This window comes from Ursus americanus, chromosome 5, assembly GCF_024610735.1.
Source record: "Ursus americanus isolate L20-20 chromosome 5, mUrsAme1.1.p, whole genome shotgun sequence".
In the NCBI taxonomy this organism is placed as follows: domain Eukaryota; kingdom Metazoa; phylum Chordata; class Mammalia; order Carnivora; family Ursidae; genus Ursus; species Ursus americanus.
The window spans coordinates 40,317,946-40,342,826 of record NC_142131.1 but is presented as its reverse complement, the minus strand read 5'-3'; the positions used below and the strand labels follow the sequence as shown (position 1 = coordinate 40,342,826).

General features: G+C 33.2%; 1 protein-coding gene across 4 annotated transcripts in view; it reads left to right on the top strand.

Annotated features, from left to right (window-relative positions):
* The window catches only part of KIF2A (kinesin family member 2A), a 130,577-nt gene that overhangs the window by 98,186 nt on the left and 7,510 nt on the right, over window positions 1-24,881 (top strand). For 2 of the 4 annotated variants that reach the window (XM_087862129.1, XM_045794278.2), the window contains 16 exons: window positions 1,314-1,368; window positions 3,016-3,138; window positions 3,711-3,811; window positions 5,827-5,922; window positions 7,446-7,500; window positions 7,885-8,047; window positions 10,325-10,415; window positions 10,548-10,611; window positions 11,452-11,543; window positions 11,891-12,033; window positions 12,404-12,608; window positions 13,838-13,948; window positions 14,987-15,054; window positions 19,394-19,544; window positions 22,174-22,275; window positions 24,602-24,737. In XM_087862129.1, coding sequence (XP_087718255.1) covers window positions 1,314-1,368; window positions 3,016-3,138; window positions 3,711-3,811; window positions 5,827-5,922; window positions 7,446-7,500; window positions 7,885-8,047; window positions 10,325-10,415; window positions 10,548-10,611; window positions 11,452-11,543; window positions 11,891-12,033; window positions 12,404-12,608; window positions 13,838-13,948; window positions 14,987-15,054; window positions 19,394-19,544; window positions 22,174-22,275; window positions 24,602-24,737 — 1,756 coding nt within the window. Of the gene's footprint in view, window positions 1-1,313; window positions 1,369-3,015; window positions 3,139-3,710; window positions 3,812-5,826; window positions 5,923-7,445; window positions 7,501-7,884; window positions 8,048-10,324; window positions 10,416-10,547; window positions 10,612-11,451; window positions 11,544-11,890; window positions 12,034-12,403; window positions 12,609-13,837; window positions 13,949-14,986; window positions 15,055-18,353; window positions 18,468-19,393; window positions 19,545-22,173; window positions 22,276-24,601; window positions 24,738-24,881 lie in introns of all 4 variants that reach the window. The other 2 variants (XM_045794290.2, XM_045794279.2) reach the window with 2 other exon arrangements.

Here is a 24,881-nt window from a genome sequence, read left to right as displayed (position 1 = left end):
TAAAAATAAAAGTTATGCCATTTTTATTTCTTCAAAAGATATTTCCTCTTCCTTCCTATTGCAGTTTCTCACCATTAGAATTGTGTATTAAAGTGCAGCTCGTTTGAAACCAGGTAGTTGCTCACAGTTGTTGAATCTGCAGTTCTATGTGTTTAGTTCAACAAGCATTTGTTCATTTTTCTACATTGTTGATTGTATCGCACAAAGATGAATGACATGACTTTAACCCTAGAGGAACTTGGTATTTTACAGGGAGGGCATACTTACGCATCCAAATATCGTATGATAGAAGCTTAACAATATCAGCAAAACATTCTACTTTTTAAATTATGCGTGTGAACATAAGGCAGATTTTCAATTCATATAATTCAGCATATTGAGTGTCACTGCTTAGACGTCATTAGTTATGACTTGTAGATTAATTATTTTTCGTATTTGGCTTCACAGCCATCTTCATAGATGGTCCTTCTTTGTATGTCATTAACAACCTTGGCTGTGCATGAAAATCACTTAGAGAACTTTTCAGAATACTGATGCCTTGCCCACTCCCAGCAATTCAGTTTTATTTTCTCTAAAGTGAGGCCCTCACATCAATATTCTTCTAATAGTACCCATCTGATATAAATGTGCAAATGTTTGCTTTAGTGTTGAGAGCCACGGCATTATTAGATACCTTTTTTGCAGGTGAATAAAATGAAGTCTTGGTAAAAAAGGATAGGATCAAAAATGTGCTGCCCTAGTCTATGCAGTTCGAAGTCTTTGAAAGTCTAATGAAGTCTTTTAGTAGAAATAACAGTGAACATATTGTGCTATTTTGATGTTTAAGTTTAATAGTAGACAGTAGATTGTCTAAAACCAGTATTTTATTGATTACTCTGACATCCAAAGATGAATTGTAATACATACCTTTGAAATGTATTACATGATTTTAACATGGTGGCTAAAACTATACCCTTCACTGAAATAACTTCTCTTTGCTTCAGTTTTCTCATCTGTGAAACCAGAATAATAACAGTAATGACCCCATAGGATTGTTGTGAAGATTGAGTGACAATATAAGCAGTGCTTGCCTCATGCTAATTCTGGAATATTGCATTTTCTGGTGAGGTGGTGGGCAATACTCACATAAAGAAACTTGAATACTGATGGCATTAGTAGTAATTATTAGAAGATTATTTATAGTTTCTTCAATTTAGTTTTATATTATCTTACATTCACCTACTTTTGTTTAATTAAAGGAAGCCTAAATTATGATAAGTATATGAGGAGTAAAGAGAAAAAGTAAAACGAGCACTTTTATTCTTCTCTTATAGAATCGACGGACTGTGGCTTCTATTAAGAATGACCCTCCTCCAAGAGATAACAGAGGTAAACATTTATCTATTAATTTTGTCTATTAACTTTTTAGTGTGACCTCAACAAGGTGAATCGAAAGTGAATATTACCCTTGACATTATTATTCATTTAAACTTTAATGTGGCTAATTTGAAGATTGGTATCTTCTTGATTTCCTAATAAGTAACGTCAGTAATAGGGGCGCCTGGGTGGCTCAGTCAGTTAAGTGTCTGCCTTCGGCCCAGGTCATGATCCTGGGGTCCTGGGATCAAGCCCTGCATTGGGCTCCCTGCTCAGTGGGGAGCCTGCTTCTCCACCTGCTTCTTTACCTGCTTCTGCCTCTCCCTCTGCCCCTCCCCCAGCTTTGCTCTGTCTCTCTCTCTCTGTCAAATAAATAAATAAAATCGTGAAAAAAAGTCAATAATATAAAAAATGATTTATAAAGGTAGGTGATGAATATGAAACTCTCTGTTATATACAATTTTTAATTAATCAGCTTTACCCAATAACTTTGCAGATTTGAGAAGAATATCATGAGAAAGAAAGGAGTGGGGCAGTAGTCAGTTAATCGAGTTCACAAGAGTAAATCTAATCCCATTTTAGATGATTTCTGGCTAACAGTCTTTCCAAAAGATTCATGGGTAACTTGGGGGTCAGCTAAAGAAAAGTTGAACAGGTACAATTTGTAGTTAATTGTAGGTCTTCCATATATTTTCAGCAAGGAAATGTAAATACAGTTAATTTCTTTTCTACTCTTCATCAGTTCAGAATTGTCATTTCTGGTGGTGATGTTTCTCTGTATGTGGGTATGCTGGGGCAAGACAGGCATAGGTATTAGAAGAGAGATTGGAGGTGGAGGGAAAGTCTGGCACTTTAAACGTTATCCTTCCTTTGAATCTTGTGAAAATTTGTATCGCTTTGTAAAATGTGGTGTTTATATTTTAATTTGTATTTATTTTTCCACTTCTATAACATATACATTAGGAAATTCTCTGTTGAAGGTTTGCATATTTGAGGAGCAAAGAGTGGGATTTGGAATTACCCGAAGGGTTAAAGGGTGTTTTTTACTTTATGTTCTTCAGAATTGTGTAAATTTGTCAAAATGACAATGCATTTAAATTTAAAACTTACTATTTTGCACACTTAAATATATATATTTGGGGGGCCGTTTTAAGATTTATTTATTCCTTTTAGAGAGAGAGAGAGAGCTCAAGCGGGGCAGAGGGAGGGAGGGAGAGAAAGAATCCTCAAGCAGACTCCCTGCTGAACATGGAGCTGGACGCAGGGCTCGATCCCAGGACCCTGAGATCATAACCTGAGCCAAAATCAAGACCCGGCTGCTCAAATGACTGAGCCACCCAGGCGCTCCTGCACACTTATATTTTTTAAATGATTAAAAGTCAAGCTTGGCTTTGGTTTTTATATAAATTATTCAGATTGAGTTTTGTAGCTAAAATTACATTGGTGGAACCTAAGTCTCTGCACACATTACTTTGAAAACTTCATGGCTTGTTAGTTTATTGAGCAAAATTGATTATTCCATATTCTCTTTATACCCACATAAGTAGAAAACCGATAGCTCATAAATATCAGTTCTTTTGAGATATCTCTGTTCCTTTTACTAGGGTTCACCTTTACTGATTTTCTGTTCTGAATTTAAAAATTTCGTTTCACTTGCAGTGGTTGGTTCTGCACGTGCACGGCCTAGTCAGCTTCCTGAGCAGTCTTCCTCTGCACAACAGAATGGTAGTGTTTCAGATATATCTCCAGTTCAAGCTGCAAAAAAGGAATTTGGACCCCCTTGTATGTAAATCATGTATCAAGGATTCAGTCATTTTAGGCATACATGTATTCTCTCTTGGTCATCCTTAGAAGTCTCCAAATGGTAAAGAGTCTAAATATAAGCTTGATTGCAGATTTCATTTTGCCACTGTGGAAATTTTTTTTTCTTGTTAGTTTAGGCTGTTAATTGGGTTTTGAAATGTATATTTTGAAGAAAATTTATAAATACAAAATTATAACAATTTTTTACTTGCTTTGAATTTAAAATTCTGGTCAGATGATAATTTGACAGATGTTATGGAAGAATTTCTTATGCTTCTCGATCCTTTCCAATTCATACATCTGTGATTGAAAACCAAGAGATGACATGTATCAATATGTTAAAGTCATTTTTCTTGACTGCTGTCTGTATATTGTCCTGTTCCTGGTTTCGTTAAAGCAGCTCATAAGTTCATACAGTTGTTAAAGGCATGCCTTGTCACTGTGTACCTTTTTTTGGGTGTATGTGGTGAAATTATACATAAAATTTTTGTGTGTAAGTACAGTACTAAAAAATAAAGCTCTACTTCTACAGCTCATCTTTTTTTTTTCAGCACGTAGAAAATCTAATTGTGTGAAAGAAGTGGAAAAATTACAAGAAAAACGAGAAAAAAGGAGGCTACAGCAGCAAGAACTTAGAGAAAAAAGAGCCCAGGTCTGTAACAGAAACACACTTTGTTTATGCATGAACTGAAGATGTGGATGGTGTCATCGAAAGTGACTTGCTTGTGAAAAAGTAGTTGAGGCATTCAATTAAAGATTCCAATATAGTTCCTTTAGTTGATACCTAAACTGATAATGAGAAATAATATGAACTCTTGTGAAAATACGTTACTGTAACAGATTTTTACTACGTGTACTTTTCATTTTTAATGGGTATGTGTTAGCCCTAACGTTTGTTCTGTTTTGAATAGTAATCCATTGTGTTACAATTCTAATGCAGCCATTATACCTTTCAAGAATAATAAGACTTTCACTTTCTAACATTATCTAAAAATATATTCAGAAGAATAGTTAAAGTAGATGGTTATAAAGTAGACGATTTTACTACAAATTTTATTATTGTTTTTCCATGGTTAGTAAGTTCAGCAGATCACAGTGAAAGGGGAAATTCCTTCTGTTTTAATTTATACTAGATATTAAAAGTATATCTCTGTTGTGCCTCTCATGTTCCCTTTAGATGGTAACAAAACTTTTTACTAACAATGGAAGAATTATATAGATGACTGGTCTTTTATCTCTCTAAAGGTCTTCACCTATTAGGAATTCTGTTTCTGTACATATAACTTCTAGTGTGCTTGTATTATATCTATTTTATTCCTTGAACTTGTTTTCTCTATTAAAACATCGGGATTGTTTCTTTACTTAGAAGTATATTCAGGTGCCCTTAATCATAAAGATGTTGTGTAATGGAATTATGGAACCAGTATAAAATTCAGTGTGAATAAATCAGGTTATATCTTAAAGTGATCTGAGAATGGCCAGTTGGGTTTTGAACTAAGTAAAACTCAACACAGATCCATCTTCTGACACTTAGCACTGATGCCACCTGGTGTTTTCTGTGGGAACCTCATAATATTTTCATATCTCTGTGTGATCTCTTAATTTTAACTTTACATTCACTTTTTCCATTGACATAGTTGGTGTTATTTCCTAAAAGAAAGTTAATTGAAAGTAAGTTTCATTAACAGTTTTGAGATTTATATTTAAAGCAAATCTGTACATGGTGCATGAAAAAAATCTGACTCCTTAGAATGTTTAAAAATTTATTACTCATGGCTAGGAGATGCTGTTCAGTATTGATATGTGTGTCTTAATCTGAATTTTCTCAGTTTTGAAGCAAAAAAGTAAATTGTAGTCAACATTCAATAATTTGAATTTTAAAGTTTTCAAAAATTATCGTGTCTTTTGATTCCTTTAAGTCCTGTCCATTTGAGGTGGTTTTACTGTGGCTTAGGTTTTTACATTTTTTAAGAGAGTCAACCAAAACAAAAAATGAACATAAATGAATCCATGTTTCTACTTTGCTGGAACACTGGATTAAGCATGGTGAAGAAAAATCTAATTAAATGGATTTTTTATAGAATTTCAATTTTTCTAGAGTTCTTTATTGATGTTTAAGATGAGTACTATTTCTCTCTTGTTTCATATTCTAGGATGATTAAGTTATATGTGTAACAGATGAATTTTTGAAATAATTCAAGAGTGGTTTTAATGAGCCGTGTTTGGTTTAGTTAACAGAATGTATGTAGACTAACAGAGTTGTGTATTTAATATGAAAGTGATTACTAGGCATATTTTTAATCCTGAACTCTGAAATTAAATTTTATGATGCTTCTAGTTTGAGTTTGGGCTTGGCTATGACAAATGACACAATCTCCTGATTGATTGATTGATATTTTAAAAAACTAAAAAAAAAAAAAAAAAAAAAAAGAGATGCTTCACAGTCTGTGAATTTATTTTAATTTGCAACAGGGGCACCTGGGTGGCTCAGACACTTAAGTGTCCAACTCTTGATCTCAGCTCAGGTCTTTATCTCAGTCAGGATTGTGAGTTTAATCCCCACATTGCGCTTCATGCTGGGCATGGAGCCTACTTAAAAAACAAAAATGCAACACTATCCATTATTGTAATGATAATAAATGATAAATTTTCTCTGTCTCCATATAGGATGTTGATGCTACAAACCCAAATTATGAAATTATGTGCATGATCAGAGACTTTAGAGGAAGTTTGGATTATAGACCATTAACAACAGCAGATCCTGTAAGATTCTTTGTAAACTATTGTTCTGAAATTTTTTTATGCTGTAAATAAAAAAAATAAAAAACCATGTTCAATGCCCACTTAATACTGGATACAGCTATGTAATTTTTTCTTTCTTTATGGGTGTACATTCCGCATGTCTTAAGGTAAAAATCAAGAAATCATTCACATTTATGCTTATCTCCCGTAATTTGATTTATCAGACATGCTTCCCACAGAGGTGTTCTTTTCAAAACAAAGCCTCTCTGTCTTTGGTAGAGCAGAACAACAGTTAAAGGAATGATGTCAGAAGACCCATTCTCCTTTCTGACCGTCACTGAAACTTTTATCCCAGTTGCAAGCTTATTTCCTCTTTGATTTGGGCTATAGATCCCACTGTCATACTAATTTACTATTAGTTAATTTGTTATTTTTAAATAAATGTTAGTCTGGCTTTTCTTGGTAAGTGGTAGTTGTTGAGGACTATACTAGACCAGAAACCTAGTGCTTGAAAAATATTCTGCTTTCCTATTACTCAACTACTTTCCTCTTGAAGAATGAGAATTTTTTGGACAGGGAATAGTTTGTGAATAATTGACACTTAAGAAAAATAATCCATCTGACCTAGCAAAATTAGAATACCTTGGGTACATAAAATACATTTGTGTCAGGCTGATGTATTGTTTAGGATTTCAGAGAGTTGTTCATAATACTTGTGTGTATATTTTAGTCCTTGCTACCCCTACATGTGTTTAACCTACTACATCTGAACTCATACTTTAGGACAGGAATTGGCAAGCTTTTTCTTAAAAGGCCCTGATACTAAATAATTTTGGCTCTGTGAACCACATGGTCTTCATCACAACTACTCAATTTTGTCTTTGTAATATGAAAGCAGTCACAGACAATATGTAACAAATGAGTGCAACTGTCTCATTAAAACTTTACAAAGGCAGGTAGTGGGCTGGATTAGGCCTGCAGACCATACTTTGCCAGTCCCTGTGTTATATATTTATTATTAAAAGGGAAGTATTAGGAGCATAAATTTTATGAAAAAATATTTATGTGTAAGAATTGGCTATTATAAAATTGTTGGAGTTATTTTGCTCACTAATAATCTGAGAATTGCGTTTCTTGCTATTATTAGTTATCTTTATCAACATCTTTCCCTTTAATCAACCTGACGGTACACTGCTTGGTAGGAAATTTTGCTTTTGTTATACGCAGCATATATTGAAGGAAGGCAGCTTCTTAATGTGAACCTTATGCTACTAATAGGAACAGTAGTGCCCTCTGCAAAGTTATTTCCTAATTGTTTACCAAAGAACAAAATGAGTAATTTTACGTTATGCTCAGAATTTTGGAAATCATTATGTATTTTAACTATTATAAATTTTTACATCCTGATTTGTTTTTTAAGCTTATGTATCCTATTTATGTTATGCATAAATTTCTAAAATTTCTGTAGGAAATAGTTGCATAACTGACTTTTCAGTGTTTTATGTAACATTGATAAATATTGAAATAAAATATTTTATTTCTAGATTGATGAACATAGGATATGTGTTTGTGTAAGAAAACGACCACTCAATAAAAAAGGTATGATGCTTTTGAACTCTTAATAAAAGGTTGATTTTGTCCAGTTGGTATTTATTTTGATGATAGCAGAAATTAAATTGGTTTGAAAGAGTTAAATGTAAATCATTTTATTTGTACATAATCATTATGCAGATTTCTTTGGTTAGATCTGCTGATTTGTTATTGCTCTATGAATCATTGCCATTTCTGGTTCTTGCTTCATAGAAATTTTGATAGTTTTTTTTACTTGGTGGTTGAAATATGTCTTCTTGAATGGCGTATTTATGAGATATTTATATTTGTGGAATTTAATACTTCTATTAAAATGCTTATTACTTTTTTAAAAATTATTACGTTCAAATGCTGTGAAAATTACTGGGCATTAATTTTCATTTGTTCTTTTAGAAACTCAAATGAAAGATCTTGATGTAATCACAATCCCTAGTAAAGATGTTGTGATGGTACATGAACCAAAACAAAAAGTAGATTTAACAAGGTACCTAGAAAACCAAACGTTTCGTTTTGATTATGCCTTTGATGACTCAGCTCCTAATGAAATGGTTTACAGGTAGGTAAATTGGTTTTAAATAATAATTTTGTTCTCATACTGTTTATTTATCAACACCCTGAACCTTGCATTGATCTTGGCATACCTCACCAAAAGTGCAATATGCTTTTTTATTCTGAGTTTAAACAAAGGTTATGTCATAAACACAATAATGAGTATTATTACTTGTTCCCTTTAATGCTCCCCCAAAGTCATAGTTTTTATTATTAATATATACATGTCTAAGATTACATTTTATATCTATATCTATCTATATGTAGATAGATACAGATATATATATATATATATAATGTGAAATTTCTGGAAAATGTAGGCATTTCTGTAGTTCCAGGAATGTGATGTGCTCTTCAGTCTCTCTTAGTAAAGAAATTCGGTATCAGTCCTTAAATTTTCTAAATCTTTATTTCACATGTTACCACCATTTAAGACAAAAAATATTTCTGTAAACCTACTTGCATTTGCCTAATTTTTATCATCTTTAAGCATTGAAAATAGTTGTAATACATGAAATTCTATATGATCACATATTCAACTTATAAACAACTAAAACTTTAAAGTATTACACATTGATATCCCAAAGTTGTATGCTAATTTTAGATTTTCATACATAGTTTGTAAACATTGTCTTCTAATTGTAACAGGTCAGTTTTAACAGCAATCCTATTTCAATCTGTATAGGACTGTCTTGACAATTACTTGAATGCTTTTTCATTGCCTTTTCATTTTATAAATATAGCTGGAAAACAGAAAATTAAAGAGTTAATAAGAGTTCTAAGAATTGAAGACTTATTAATGAAATATTATTGAGATCAGCTCCATTGGGCTTAAGCCAGTAAATTGGGAGTTCAGTTGTAAAGAAAGAGGAGAAAATTAAAGAACGTGTGAATGCTAAATGGTATTATGAAGAATTTGTTTTAAAAGGGAACTATTAATATAAATTGTGTGGTTTTTTTTTACCTGAGAGTAGAACCCTTTTCTCACCCCTACTCCCTTCTCTACTTCCACTCCTGCTTCATAATATGTGTCTGTTTGACTTTATAAAGTATGTTTCTCTGAAAATGCTAGATTTAGTAAGCATTTTGTTTAGTAAACATTCTTATATATATGATTCTTTTTTTTTTTTTCAAGATTTTATTTATTTATTCAACAGAGATAGAGACAGTCAGCGAGAGAGGGAACACAAGCAGGGGGAGTGGGAGAGGAAGAAGCAGGCTCACAGCGGAGGAGCCTGATGTGGGGTTCGATCCCATAACGCCGGGATCACGCCCTGAGCCGAAGGCAGACGCTTAACCGCTGTGCCACCCAGGCGCCCCTATATATATGTTTCTTAACTTTACCAATATTGATGCTATCCCCTTTATCTGGCTTTGAGGGAATGCAAGTTAGGCCTTTTTTGGTCTAATCACTCTGCAGACTCATTTTCTACTTTCCTGCTTCTTTTGTTCTGTACCTTTTTCAGTTGTTCCTTAAAAAAAATTCAGAACTGTATAAAGTGTTCCACATACATTATTTTGAAGCATATATAAAAAAAAGGTTTGTTTCCCATTGCACTCTTTAGAGTTCTGGTCAATGAAGTATTTCTTGCCCCTCCTTTTATTTTAACTCTAGCAGTGATTACAATGATAGATTTGAAAAATAATTTAAACCATAATATTTTTGCATCCTTCTCCTGAACTAAGACTATCAACTCCAAGCTCAGTGTCTTATAAGTATAATTTATATTTACTTAGCTACATTCAAGGAGATCCTGTCACTTTTCTACTTGGGTAGATGGCCTTAACATAATATTTTTATAGTTTTTTTTCCTCCGTTGAGATTATCACTCTTTTTTGATTTCTGTTAAAATTTATAATCCAGGTAGTGTGGGTTTTTTGGTTGGTTGGTTGGTTTTGTTGCTTTTCATTGTATAAGCCTTACTTGTCTTGCCTAATATGATTTTTTATTGTTATTTTTTAAAACTTACATATTGTCTTCTATATACACATGTCTTAGTTCAGTTACTGTGTTTCTCTTTTCTTTTTTTTTTTTTTTTGGTCCATTGTGACCATCATTTATTACGGAATTACTTGAAATTATGCTTTAAAGAGCTTTAAGCAATTTTAGGATAAGATTATTTAAAAATTTGAACAGATCACTGAGCTCAATTGTAGTCTGACAGTTGAGCCCATTGATATTAAAACTATTGGTAGGAGTTTTATTTATTTGTAAGACTTGGTATTTTATTTACTTAATTTAAATACTGATGTCACATTCTGACTAGTGCATTTTATTTTTAAGGTTTACAGCTAGACCACTAGTGGAAACTATATTTGAAAGAGGAATGGCTACATGCTTTGCATATGGACAGACTGGAAGTGGAAAAACTCATGTGAGTAATTGATTAGTTACATACATCCTCCTATGCAGCTTGTTTATTTTCCTTATGTCTTAATTCTAAGACCTAAATTCGTAAGATTTATTCCTGAATAATGTCTATTATTATTTCTTTTTTAACATGTAGACTATGGGAGGTGACTTTTCAGGAAAGAACCAAGATTGTTCTAAAGGAATTTATGCATTAGCAGGTAACCATCTTTTCTGCATATCATTTGTAATATTCTTGACTATTACTCAGGTGGCTTTGAAATAAAACTTGGAAATATTGTTCAGGACTTTCAGGATAACCATAAAGTTAAATTTGCTGTATATTATGTCAATTTTAGGTTGTTAGACTGCTTGAAAAGAATTGTGAGGTTAAGCTTTTGGGAAAGGAGTCTTGATTATATTTGTGTCATTTTAATCTGGCATATTATTGGAGCTTTGTATTTGTTGTTGAAGCTTATTAGTATTCATTGTTAAAGCTTATTAGTATCTGTTGAATAGCTGATACATGAAAAGCTTGTTTGGTATGGTTATGGGAATAACCTTCCTATGACCACCTATAATTTTATGTTATTTATAGTAATAATTAGTAACGTTCTTTTATTGAATGTGAAAGAGTGGCATCTATACTTATGTGTAAAAAAACTATTACTATTTTTTGTAAAATTAATGTTCACTTTAGTTTTCATGTTTTTTTAATTGGTATTGTCATTCTAAGTAAAGATTAACTGATTCCTCTAAATAGAAAAAATTTGAGTTGATATTTAAGGATAGTATTTGTAGGGTGCCTGGGTGGCTCAGTCAGTTAAGCATCTCCTCAGGTCATGATCCCAGGGTGCTGGGATCAAGCCCCGGGTCAGGCTCCCAGCTCAGCAGGGAGTCTGCTTCTCTCTCTCCCGCCCGTCTTCCCTCCCTGTTCATGCTGTCTCTCTCTCACTTTCTCTCTCCCTCTCTCTCTCTCAAATAAATAAATAAAATCTTAAAAAAAAAAGATAGTATTTGTAACATCTAAACACATTTTCTCCATATGAAATTCTTGACAGCTCGAGATGTCTTTTTAATGTTAAAGAAGCCAAACTATAAGAAGTTAGAACTTCAAGTATATGCAACCTTTTTTGAAATTTATAGTGGAAAGGTAAGTGGAAACTTTAAAAAAACCCTGATTTTTTAGGGAGGGTGTTAAATTGTGGTTTAATATATGTATAACATAAAATTTAACACTTTACCCATTTTTTTGTGTGTAAGTTCACTGACATTAACCATGTTGTGCAACTATTGCTACCACATATTTTTATATGTGTTAGAATATTATGTTAGCATTTTGTTGCGATTTTTAAAATTCCCTTTGAAAGTCTCAACTTCAGTATTGAGCATTGTTATTCTAATTAATCTAATTTTCTGAAATAATTTTTAGACTGATTCATTTTTATAGAACTGAGTCTTTTTCTTTTTAAAGCTAGTTTTCTAATTTTTTTTTAATAGGTGTTTGACTTGCTAAACAGGAAAACAAAATTGAGAGTGCTAGAAGATGGAAAACAGCAGGTTCAAGTGGTGGGGTTACAGGAACGGGAGGTCAAATGTGTTGAAGATGTACTGAAACTCATTGACATAGGCAACAGTTGCAGGTAAATTTCATTTTAATGAAGAAAGAGAAACTTAATTTCTTATTCAGTTTTAGATAATTTGGGTATCTAAACAAAGCAAAGGTGTTAACGCATCTTGGTAGTAAAAATTTGTTCATAAAAACTTACTGTTACGTGTAACTTTGAGTGATGTCTACTATGTTGATAATCATACTACAAATATACTAGAAGTGTGCCAGATTAAAGTGTATGAATCTGGCTATGTCGAAGTGTTTTATGTCAGATTGTCCTTTTTGTATTTAAATGATGAAAACTGGAGAGTTTTTTGCGTGTTCTTTGATGAAATACTGTGGTTTACAACATAAAAACTTAAGTTTTTTTGGTACCTAAAATATCCTTAATCACATTGTAGAACATCCGGTCAAACATCTGCAAATGCACATTCATCTCGGAGCCATGCAGTATTTCAGATTATTCTTAGAAGAAAAGGAAAACTACATGGCAAATTTTCTCTCATTGATTTGGCTGGAAATGAACGAGGAGCTGATACTTCCAGTGCAGACAGGCAAACCAGGCTTGAAGGTGCTGAAATTAATAAAAGCCTTTTAGCACTCAAGGTAAATAACATATATTTAATTGTGAAAAATCTTTTGCATTTGACTTTGATTTTGTTTAGAGTAGCTACAAAATCATAGTACATGTAACATTTACTAAGGAAGAGAGGTTATCAAAATTTATTTGTTTATGTTTACAGTTATTGATTTATATTATACCCAGGAATTTTCTTTACACATACTCATTTTTTTAGAGTGAATAAAGGATCTAAGATTCCACAGGGCTTTAATTAGTAATATTATCTTAGAGGATGGCCAGAAACCACAAAACTCAGCTAAGAAATACTGTGTCAGAAAAATGTGGATGGCTTTCAGAAAGATAGGGCAATATTCTGTCCCTTCCTTGAGTAGAAAAGGAAGGATTGGGGGCACCTGGGTGGCTCAGTCAGTTAAGCGTCTGTCTTCGGCTTAGGTCATGATGTTGGGGGTCCTGGGATTGAGTCCACATGGGGCGGGGGTGGGGGGGAGTCCCTGCTCGCAGGGAGTCTGCTTTTCCCTCTCCCTCTGCTCCTCCCCTCCCACTTTGCTTGTGCTTGCTCGTGCTCTCTCCCTCTCTCTCTCCCTCTCTCAAATAAGTAAATAAAATGTTAAAAAAAAAAAAAAGGAAAGGAAAGGAAGGATTGGTAAGACTATAAGAAAACATTCTGTGTTTTTTCTTTTGTCATGCCACTTTCAAAGTTGAGCTTTTTATCCTTTGATCTGTTACTTCTAAATACTAGTCAGTCTCCAGAAGAATCTTTTGGAATAATAAGTACTTTGTTGTTGTTACTGTTTTAATAAGTACTTTGTTGTTGTTGTTGTTACTGTTTTTATTTTTTTATTTATTTATTTATTTTTTTTTAAAGATTTTATTTATTTATTTGACAGAGAGAGAGACAGCCAGCGAAGGAGGGAACACAAGCAGGGGGAGTGGGAGAGGAAGAAGCAGGCTCATAGCGGAGAAGCCTGATGTGGGGCTCGATCCCACAACGCCGGGATCACGCCCTGAGCCGAAGGCAGACGCTTAACCGCTGTGCCACCCAGGCGCCCCAGTTGTTACTGTTTTTAATTTCATTTTCTTGAATTAGCCTTTATGAGACCATCTTTATTATGCTCTAAACCTGCTAGTACGATTTCCAGAGCTGATCAGATCTTAAATGTTAGGGTTATAATAAAAGGTCTTTTAAATATATTAATGAAGATTACTCTTTATAAGGAGCCTAATCTGTGAAACTTGCTTTCTTAATTTTCAGGAGTGCATCAGAGCCTTAGGTAGAAATAAACCTCATACTCCTTTCAGAGCAAGTAAGCTCACTCAGGTGTTAAGAGATTCATTCATAGGTGAAAATTCTCGTACCTGCATGGTAAGTTTGTTTGTTTATTTGTTTTGTTTTAACCCTGAGTAATGAATAACTCACAATATCTATGGAAAGATTACAATGCACATTAATAACAAATCATTTAAATCCTTCTATTGTGGGAGATACAGTGATACTTAAGATGTGGTCCCTGCCAGTCTGATAGAGAGGATTATGTTGCAGGTATAATGCAGTCTACTCATTCCAGCATCTAAGTCTTCTTGAGGTTGGTCTTCATTGATTTTTATTTTCCCTGAGTATGGTTCACATTTTTCTTTTTCTTAGTATGTCTAGTAAAATTGGTTTATATAATTTTTATTATGAATAAATATATAGACACTCTGGATTCTCTTATGTTCTAAAGATTACTGATTTTTTGTTGTTGTTTTAGCAAGAAGTGAACTTAACTGAACTTATTTCAAACTCTTGTCTCCCTGCTTTGGGCAGCAGCTGAAATTGAAAACTGTTCTTCTAGACTTAGCTCTGTTACTTGGAGTAAGCCTTATATATGCCTGGTTCAGGAGTCAGCCAGAGATTTGGGCAGTTTATATGTACAATTTTTGGTTGCCAGGATTACCTCCCTTCATGATTCTCTCTCTTCTGGGACAAACCTCACTTTCTAGCTGCTTTAATTTCTACCTTCGAATTCTGTCCTTTAGTTTAGCCAGTGAAATTCCAGTTTTCTAATGAAGTTCTAGTTACCCTGTGTGACAGCAGTGGGACTTGCCTTTAAGCAAAAAAATTATGTGGGGTGGGGAGGGGGTAGTGGGAACACTCAGTGCTTTTCCTTCCTAGGTGTTGACTTCTGTTTTCTGTCTGATTTAATCATTTTCTGGTGCTTTCAGAGAGTTGTTTATATTTTATGTGACTTATAATTATTTGATTGTGGGTGTGATATAGCAAATTATCTTGGAGTTCAGATATCACAAATAAATGTTTATTTTAAATAATCATTTTAAGATTAGATCTTAATGAGCAATATGTTGATAAGACTGTTTTCATCATTTATAACATTTTCTTTACCTTTGCATTTTTCTCCTTTAGATTGCCACAATCTCTCCAGGAATGGCATCCTGTGAAAATACTCTTAATACATTAAGATATGCAAATAGGTATGCGAAGTAATTATTGGGTTTGAAATTTGAGGGGCGTAGAGCAGTATTTACTTTGACTTAATATCTGATAGGATAACTTTTATAATTGTTTTCAATTTAAAAAATTTTTTTGCATGTTATTCATTAAGATCATACGTAGAGTCATTTGGTCAAGTTCTGAAAGTAAATGGAAATGTATTGCGTAATTTGGAAGGAGATGTAGATCTTCAGTAGAATTAGTCTTTCTATTCTAGAACATGATTACATTTTTCTGTTTCTCCAAGTTATATTTCATATTTTTTACTACATTTAGATCATGTAAGTTTTTCCTATCAAGAGTCTGAGTGTAAGGGGACCAGTCTTTATTTCTCAAATTGTTTTATCTATATGCTAAAAATTATTTCTGACAATACTAAGTGCCGTATGTGGGAAATCTAGGGTTTAAATAAGTAATGATAGCGCTTTTTTTTTGTGTCGTATATGAGTTACATTTAATTATTTATTGTCACTAATGTTGCAAAATTTAATGGACTATGATGTTATTACAAATGAAAGGACAAAAAGCATTATAGACTTAAAATAATTTATTCCTTATAGTCATGAAATGCCCTTGGAACTTTGGATTGTGATAGACAGATTTATATTTGTTCCATAAATTGTTCCTGTTGCTCTTGTTTTGAAAAAATGACTTTGTAGTTTTAAATTTCTTTTAAAAATCACGTACTACATTTGTGATTTTAATTGTTAGAGATCAGATTCCTCTTCGCATTCCATTTCGACTGTGGACATTCCCTTAGTTTTGCTGAATACAAGTATTTGTCCTATTTATTTTAATTGCTATGGAAATTTTATTTTTAATCTTGTTTTTAAAACAATATGTATATATACAGATAAATACTGAAAACATAAGTGAATAATCTAATAAATACTTACCTAGTGTAAATTTCTATCATCAGGTTGGGAAATAGAACATTTCTACCTCTCTAGAAAGCTCCCCATGTGTCCCCTCCTGATTACAAACCCCGAATAACATGTCCAAATCCATTCATCTCTGCCCCAAGGTAGACATGCCTTGACTTCTGTGGCACAATTTTCTTGGTTTTTCTCTTTCTCTCTTTTTAAAAATAGTTTTACTACCTATGAATGTATCCCTGAACAACATAGGTAGCTGTATTTTAACTTTACATAAATGGGGTCATGCTCTTTTTTTCTCTTGTGATTTGCTTTTGTTTCAGCTGAAGAGATTTTTTAAAATGATAGTAAAAACTGTTGGAAAGTATAAGCCTATTGACATTTTGCAAAAAGATACTAAAATAACTTCTTTAAAAATATAATACTTTATTTCTAAATTTAATCCTTTTTAAACTTTGAATTATGGGCTCTGAGCTGCAAAGATTTATGGTACTTTTAATTTATTTTTAAAATGAACATTTTTGGTGTGTGGGGTTCTTATCATTGAAGTGCTTCTTCAAATTGTTCCTGGGAGAGATGGGCAACAGCGTAGTATAGCAGAATATTGCCGTGTTACAGAATTAAAACAAAACCCCTCCATGTCTTCAGACTTCTAACTGCAAAGGAATCCCCCTAATGTGAAAATGCTTTATCTGGCCATTCCTCTAGTTCATTTAGGTCCAAGTAAATGTTTTAATTTATTACCATGTAATGTAATTCATCTGCAACATGACTAACCATCTGGGACAAATAATTGTCTTTTCTTTCCAAATCTCTAGGAGTAAAGATTTTCAACCTCCCTTGATAGCCCATTTGAGGAATATAATTCCTGCATATAGTATTTACTGTTTGAGTTGGACAAAAGCCCTTGGAATAAAGGGAAATATTAGCCTATTAGGGGTGGTTAGGTATCTAAATTAGGAGATTCTAATAGAAGCTTAAGTGGAGTTGGGAGTAAAAAGAATCATGTCAGTGTTAGAAATTTAGATTTTGGGGCGCCTGGGTAGCGCAGTCGTTAAGGCGTCTGCCTTCGGCTCAGGGCGTGATCCCGGCGTACTGGGATCGAGTCCCACATCGGGCTCCTCTGCTGGGAGCCTGCTTCTTCCTCTCCCACTCCCCCTGCTTGTGTTCCCTCTCTCGCTGGCTGTCTCTCTGTCACATAAATAAATAAAATCTTAAAAAAAAAAAAAAAGAAATTTAGATTTTGTCAGTCTCTATGGTAATAAGCTTTCCAAAGTGACTACAAAGGATGAAGGGAAGCTGAATCCAGTATTGAACCTGTGACAGCAGACATTACCAACAGGTTAAAGAAAGACTGTAAGTAGAAGAAATAAATTAGTTTGATCTACATGAAATTACTAGTTTGATCTGTACGACTATGACCCAACAACATAGTAATTTTGTTTAGATCAAATCTAAAAGAAGTAATGAGAAAAACATGGTCAGTATATTGGATGTTTAAGTAATATAATGTTTGTACTCAAAGCTAGTTTGAACCTCACTTATACCACATTCTCATTGAATGACTTGGGTAAGATATTTTATTGCTCTGTAGCAATTTCTCATCTGTAAAATGGCAAAGATAGTATCACAAGATTGTTGTAAGGTTTATATAATATAATGCCTAAAATTTACAATCATAATACTGAACATGTAGGAAGTACATAATAAATACTGCTTACTGTTATGAAATAGGATGGCCCCAAAAGGAACATAGGGAATCACAAAGATGGTGTCAGAAAAGCCATAATTTGGTTAAATATAAATGTCAGAGATATTACCAAAAGCAATTTAAATTCCATTGCTAGAGAGGCTTTTCTTAACCAGGGTTCTTCACCTGAACCAAACACAGAAAACTATTTGAGGAACTGCTTTCTCATTTTGTACCAAGGATGGAACCATTCTAGACGCATAGGAAAGAAATTAATTCATTACAAACAGGGGATGCCATAATGACTTAATACTCTTGCGTTCTGTTTTAAAGGACTGCATGAGTATTAAGGGCTCACTGATGCTAATAAAATATTGGCAGTATTGACTGCACAAGGAAATAGATTAATAGTGCTGTAGTTAGAGAAGGGGCATTTAAAATTTAGGTCATGATTGGTTAAACTTCTAGGAAGGATCATGAGAAAAGGGGAAAGTACACCAGAAAGGAAGGACTACGGACTAAGGTATCAATAGGACAGAAAAATGCGAAAACTTCTTAAAATTGATTATTTTTAAAGTACTTTAAATACAGTAAGTCACAACAGTGTTGATATCTTTTTTTTAAATAAACTGAGTACAAAATAAAAACTTGAAATGTGTATTGCTGTCTTTACAAGAACATTTTCTCTTAATTTGTTGCTGTTTTGGTGCTGCAGAGTAAAGGAGTTTGGAATTAGTCCATCAGACATTCCCTTCTCACAGGGTAGTGGCAGTCGCCCTGATCTCTCTCCTTCTTATGAGTATGACGACTTTTCTCCTTCGATTACCAGGTCTACTTCCTTCTATGCATAAGATGTTTATTTTCGTAGTTTCTTTTGAATTGTGTTACATATAATTATTTCATTTATACTTTTGTAATTATTTCATTTATACTTTTGTTCTGAGTCATTTTATTTTTCATTTTCATTTCATTTGGCAGGTGATGGTTGTACTGCATGATCTTCATTTTTGTGTACTTTATTAATTATTTGCTTTAAAATGTTGATTTAGAATTCGGGCTTCCTATTTCCCCCCATATTTTTAAGGATGATGTCATCTTTGCATATTTATGGTTGAAAGGTAAACTGTCTTGTTTAAAATGAGAAGTTTACCATCATTATGTATATTCTTATAAATTTCCTTGTCTGCAAGGAAATAACAAAGATCCTCTTGATTTAGAACATGTACCCTTCCACCGTGTAAATTGAAGTATAATAGGTAAACATTTTTTAAATGATAGAACTTTGTAACTTATAATCTTTATACATTAGAAATATGATTATTTCACATGTAGCTATTTTAATAGAGCATTATTTATAACAACTAAAACTCTACAGAGTGTATTAAGTTCTCTGATTTTGGCAATAATCTATTTATTGATCTAAGTGCTTCTGTTAGCATTTTTCTGTTTATATAATTTAATTGTAAAAACTTTGTTTTTACTTTGACATACTGAATCTACATACTTCGCTAATTGTCCTTATGCACAATAATTATCTTTGAAATAATTGTAAAGTTACCTCAGTAAATTTTGGAAGTTCAAGAGCTGAAGATCCCTTTAGTTCTTTATGCAGATCTCAGGTAAACTTGATCTGGAAAGCTGACATCATCAGTCTTAATATGTTAATTGAATTGCCTTTTTATTGAATAGGATGGTAGTTTCTTGTTCCTCTGCATGTGTCTTTGTTAATTTTAGGTACCTCTTATGTATTTATAGGGTGAAAGAATTGACTGTGGATCCAACTGCTGCTGGTGATGTCCGTCCAATAATGCACCACCCACCAAATCAAATTGATGACTTAGAGGCACAGTGGGGCGTGGGGAGTTCCCCTCAGAGAGATGATCTGAAACTTCTTTGTGAACAAAACGTGAGTGACAGTAGTTAAACTGACCTGATTTTAGTTCATCAGTAGCAGAACTTAATGACTGAAAACTACCATCTACATCAGGAGTCAGCCGACTACAGCCTATGGGCCAGCCATCTCTTTTTAGACATGAAGTTTTACTGAATTATGGCCATGCTTATTCATTTACAACTTGTCTGGCTACTTTCTTGAACAAAAGCAATGACAAAGACTGTATGGCTCACAAGCCCAAAATAGGTACTGTCTGGCCCTTTAAAAAGTTTGCTGACCCTGATCTAAACTTTTTTTTCCCCCCAAGATTTTCTATCAGTATTAAAATTTGGGGATTTTAAAAGTAATATAGGGAAAAAACAAGTAAGAATTATGCATACAACGTATCATACGTATAGGTTAAAAATAATTAACTATGGACACATGCATATAAAAAGTGCATTAACTGTATCAAAAATCAAAGATGGTAAAATGCTAACATTTGTTAAATATGGTTGCATTCTATATGTTTGAAATGGCTAGGGACATTTCATAATTTAACAGTTTGATTCCCAGTTACTCAAAAAATAAAAAAATAATGTACCCTTGTATAAGGACAAAGAGGTATAAAGAAGTAACCAAAAAAGCACAAACAATACACGTTTTCACATGATTTCTTTAACGTATTGAGGGGATTCCTTTCTGTGTGTGAGATATAAAAGTTTATATAATTATTTAACTTCCTTTTTAAAAATATAATGTATATAGTTTTATGTCATTCTTTTCTTGGTAAGAACCTTACAGTAGTATTTTCTCATGATAAAAGGTGGCATTTATTAGTTGCTTTCTACGTAACTTGTATTAGCTAATAAGCATTTTACTGATTATCTGATGTAATCCTCACAACTCTATGTGGTAGATACCATAATTATCTCTGCTTTTTAACTGATTTTCTAAAAGGTGAGGGAACTTGGGGTTCCTGGTTTAAAATAAGAGTTCTAAACTTTGAACCGTGGAAAATAAAAAACTTAAAATGAGATCCTGGCCTTAGTTTATCTCCTATTTCCAGAAGTTTTGAAGGGCGGTATAGTCGCTTTTTGAATTCTTGAAACAAACCATGCAGTGTACCTAGGTATGGTGCCTCTTAAGGATCTGGAAAATGAAAACAAGATAGCCCCCTCTATAGCAGATCTTTTCTGTTATATTCTTCCTATCTGTTGGCCTGGGTCTTTGTAGGACTTTAATTTGGAGACGTTGGCTAGGATTGATCCAGAGGCTTAAAATATAACATCATGAGTTCTTGCAGCCTCCTCTGTATTTGAGAGTGTGTGGGTTTTCTTGAATTTTTCTACCCCCAGGAACTATCTTGAGGTGTTCAGCCTTAGCTTTTAGTTAAGTTTACTGGTGCATGTGTACCTTTTCTTACTGTTATGGTAAAGTCTTAACAAGGTAAATTAAAACGGGATAGTGTCCTAGACATGTCCTACAGATAAAACCAACACAAGTACACACATAGAAGATAATAAAGAGCATTAGCATTCCAGAAGTAGTTGTATAGACAAAAAAAGTATTCTAAGTAGCCTGCATGGAATTGATAGGAACTTGCATAATATCTTAAAGCAAAGGAAAGAGGACATTCTGGGCTTGACGGGGAGGTGGGCAGATAAAATGAGTAAAGTTGGTTGAGCGTGTTTATCATATGATATATTGTATGCCTGCATGCCTTACTAAAAACAGATGCTGGTTTCCCAAAGAGAAGAGAAAAAGTGCGTTGGCTAATTTGATTATATATATAAACTTTTAGGGATGGTAGCATACTGATTGAAGTCAAATGTCTACTTATACTGTTTAACCAAAATCTGTACATACATTTAGAATTGTGTATCTTTGAAAAACATTGCTTTTTCTACTCACATTTTATAATACAATTTTAAGTAAACCTCATCACTAAAGCCACATTTTGAGTAAATAAATCATTAGACATTGGGGTTGGGAAAGAAGCTCAAAAAAGAAAGCAAGGCTGGAGAAATTTTCATTTGATGTAGGACTAAGAATATGTTGTATTTATGTCTGTGGGTTTTTTGTTGATGAGGTAAGTTGTTGATTGCTAATTAAGATTTCTGTAAAAACTGGCAAACATATTGTATGGTGTAATTCAGAAATTAAGATTTAGTAAGAGTTGAGACCTTCAGAACACTAATTTGATAGTCACAGTCATAAAAGACATTGTCTTGAAATCTCTTTTCTGGTGAAAAGATATTTAAGACATACATATGGCTTAGATTGTTAGTGAAAATTAAACAATACTGTGGAAATATTTTAGCATCTTTACAGCTTGTAATAAATATATTTTTGAAAAGTTGCATTATTCCAAAAGAGATTGCTTTTTTAGGGTAATTCTGGAGTAAAGCCTGGGCTAAGTGAAAACTACCCCTTATTGAACGCTTAAATTTGGGCTGTCTTATTCAGTGTTACATCAAATACTTTTGACCCATAAAAAGTTGTGGCTTTGCCTTTTATGTTATATTTTAGTAGTCTTTATCTTGCAAACTTTCTCATTTTCTAAATGACATTTTTATAAATGATGTGGAAAAACTACTTTTATGTAACATCTAAAATGTAAACTTTATGTCCTAATTTTTTAAACTATGTTCATCTTAAGGAAGAAGAAGTTTCTCCCCAATTGTTTACTTTCCACGAAGCTGTCTCACAAATGGTAGAGATGGAAGAACAAGTTGTAGAAGATCACAGGGCAGTGTTCCAGGTAAAGTAAGGCAGGACCTTTCATCAAAATATTTCTGCAGGGAAATTAAGAACTTTCATAATACTTTAAATATTATACTAATCTAAAAAAATTACTCGTGTGTATGTATACGTGTATTTGTAAGGTAGGGTATGTATATGGGATATTTTGAACAGAATGAATGATGGTTACAAACAGTGTTTCTTTTGCACTATGGTGAAAAGATCTAGTTTATTTCCTACTGTTCTCCTGCTTTATTTGCTTTCATTAGTTGTCCATTTTTAGAGAAGGGTTGAACTTCTGCCCTCCACCACCTCTTTTTCTATGTTAGGCCAGTTTATTTGACACCAGTAAGAAAAACTTCTAAGGGTTATCAGAACAGTTGAGAAAGTATCTTTCTTTGAAGAGGAGGAGGATTGCTTTAGGAGAGGGATGATTACCACAGTGGCAGATGAGTGAGGGGTGTTAAATCCCTCCCTGTTGCAGTAACTCCTGACATATTCATCCCTTTGTACATTCAGCCTATTAAAGGCACTGTATGATTTACTGTATGATTGCTTCTTCCCCCACCAATCACCTTTTCTAACAAGAAAATATCCTGGAGAGTGATATTTATGTGAGGAAGTGAAGGTAACATTTAGACATCATTATGGGGACTATAAATATGTTCTGAAAAAAGGTGAACAATAGCTCAGTCTTTCTCTTGACGTGTGTCCCTTCTCTGATGTTTGAGAAATATTTATTTGTAAACAAACAGTAACATGATTCAGCTGTAGGCTCTTTAAACACCTGGATAAAAGGCTCAGAGATATAAGAAAACTATTTATTTTGTAAGTTGAAAATAGGATGTACGCTCATTAAAACTGTTACACTTTTGGGGCGCCTGGGTTGCTCAGTTGGTAAGTGACTGCCTTTGGCTCAAGTCATGATCTCAGGGTTCTGGGATCAAGTCAGCCTCCTTACTCAGCGGGGACCCTTCTTCTCCCTCTGCCTGCTGCTCTCCCTGCTTGTGTTCTCTCTCTCTGACAAATAAATAAATAAATATTAAAAAAAAAAAAACAAAAAGGAAAAAGGAAAACTGTTAACAGTTTTAGTCAAACCCTTATTATGAGAATCTATTTAGAGGCCTGGGTGTTTAGATTAAATCAAGAAAGGACACTTGTAATTTAAGAAAATTGTCTCTGACCTTTTGGAGCAAGGTGTTTGTCATATAAAGACCATCATTTCTCACTCTGCCATTTTATGATGAAATCTAAAAGGTCTTTGTTTTTTTGTCAGAACTGGTTATTTTTCAGTTTCAACCCAGTATTCTTTTTACAATTCTCAATTCATTGTTCCTTACTGTGATCTGCCATTTCTCAAAATAGGGTTTTGTTTTAAAAGATTAAGTGGATAGCTAAAAAAATAGAAAAAATACTGGGGTGTGTATATGTGTTTTAATTGATATATATATATATATGTATCAAATTTGATTTTTATCAATGTTATCAATATCAAAAATATCAAATAATTGACATATTTGATGTACATATGGTTTTCTAATAGATATCTATAGCTAAGTTGCTAATTCAGCCTGATATTACATAGTCTAGTTATAATTAGCTATTAAATTGCATTGAAAGCTAGAAAGTGCCCCTTTTTATATCCAAAACGTCTTTAATTCAGAATGATCTGAACTCGTTCATGATCCATATGATTCATGACATTGCTAGGAAATGAAACTTATAAATTCCACATTATCTAAAATCACTTAAGAATGAATGGTTTCCTTTAATGCATTTATGAATAGTAAGTAGCTACTATTTAGTGATTTGACTCTTCTAAAATTGGCTGTCCATCGGGCTCTTACAGTTAAAATAATTTTGAAGACGTAGTGTTTAGAATTTAGGGTTAACTCTTGACCCAACCACTGTGAGGCCCCAAATGGATTTGTAAATTCTAGGTGATTTGTAAGTGCTAGGCTACCATAGACCTCAATAGATTGCTCAGTAACTTTATTATACCATTCTTCCCCAATTTTAGGGGTAGCTACTAAAGTTTTGAGAATTATTGTGCTCACTGATTGATATGTGTTTGATTGATTCCCTTCCTCAAACCGTTATCTAGAGTGAAGTAAAAGTAGAAAAATGAAGTTACCTTGCTTAGCTTATCATATTTGTGTTTGTGTTACAATTTAAGGAAATATTTCTTAATTTTACTCTGTAAATAAAGATGTTTTATACTTATTAATATTTTAGAGAATACCATCTTAAGTATGCTTGAAGATATTTAACATATATGAAATTTGTAAATTTGGTTTCTGTCTTACAAAGAGGCTTATTGGATTGTTGAATTTTTGTCCTTTTAGGAATCTATTCGATGGTTAGAAGATGAAAAGGCTCTCCTGGAGATGACTGAAGAAGTAGACTATGATGTCGATTCATATGCTACTCAACTTGAAGCTATTCTTGAGCAAAAAATAGACATTTTAACTGAGCTGCGGGGTAATTCCTTTTTCATTTTTGTGCTTGAAATCTTCATCTTTGTATGTGATTGGTGGCAGGATTTCATATTGCAAGAGGATATCTGAAATCTAAATTACGGGCACCATTTAATACATTTCCAGAGGTATAAAGACCGACCAGTCA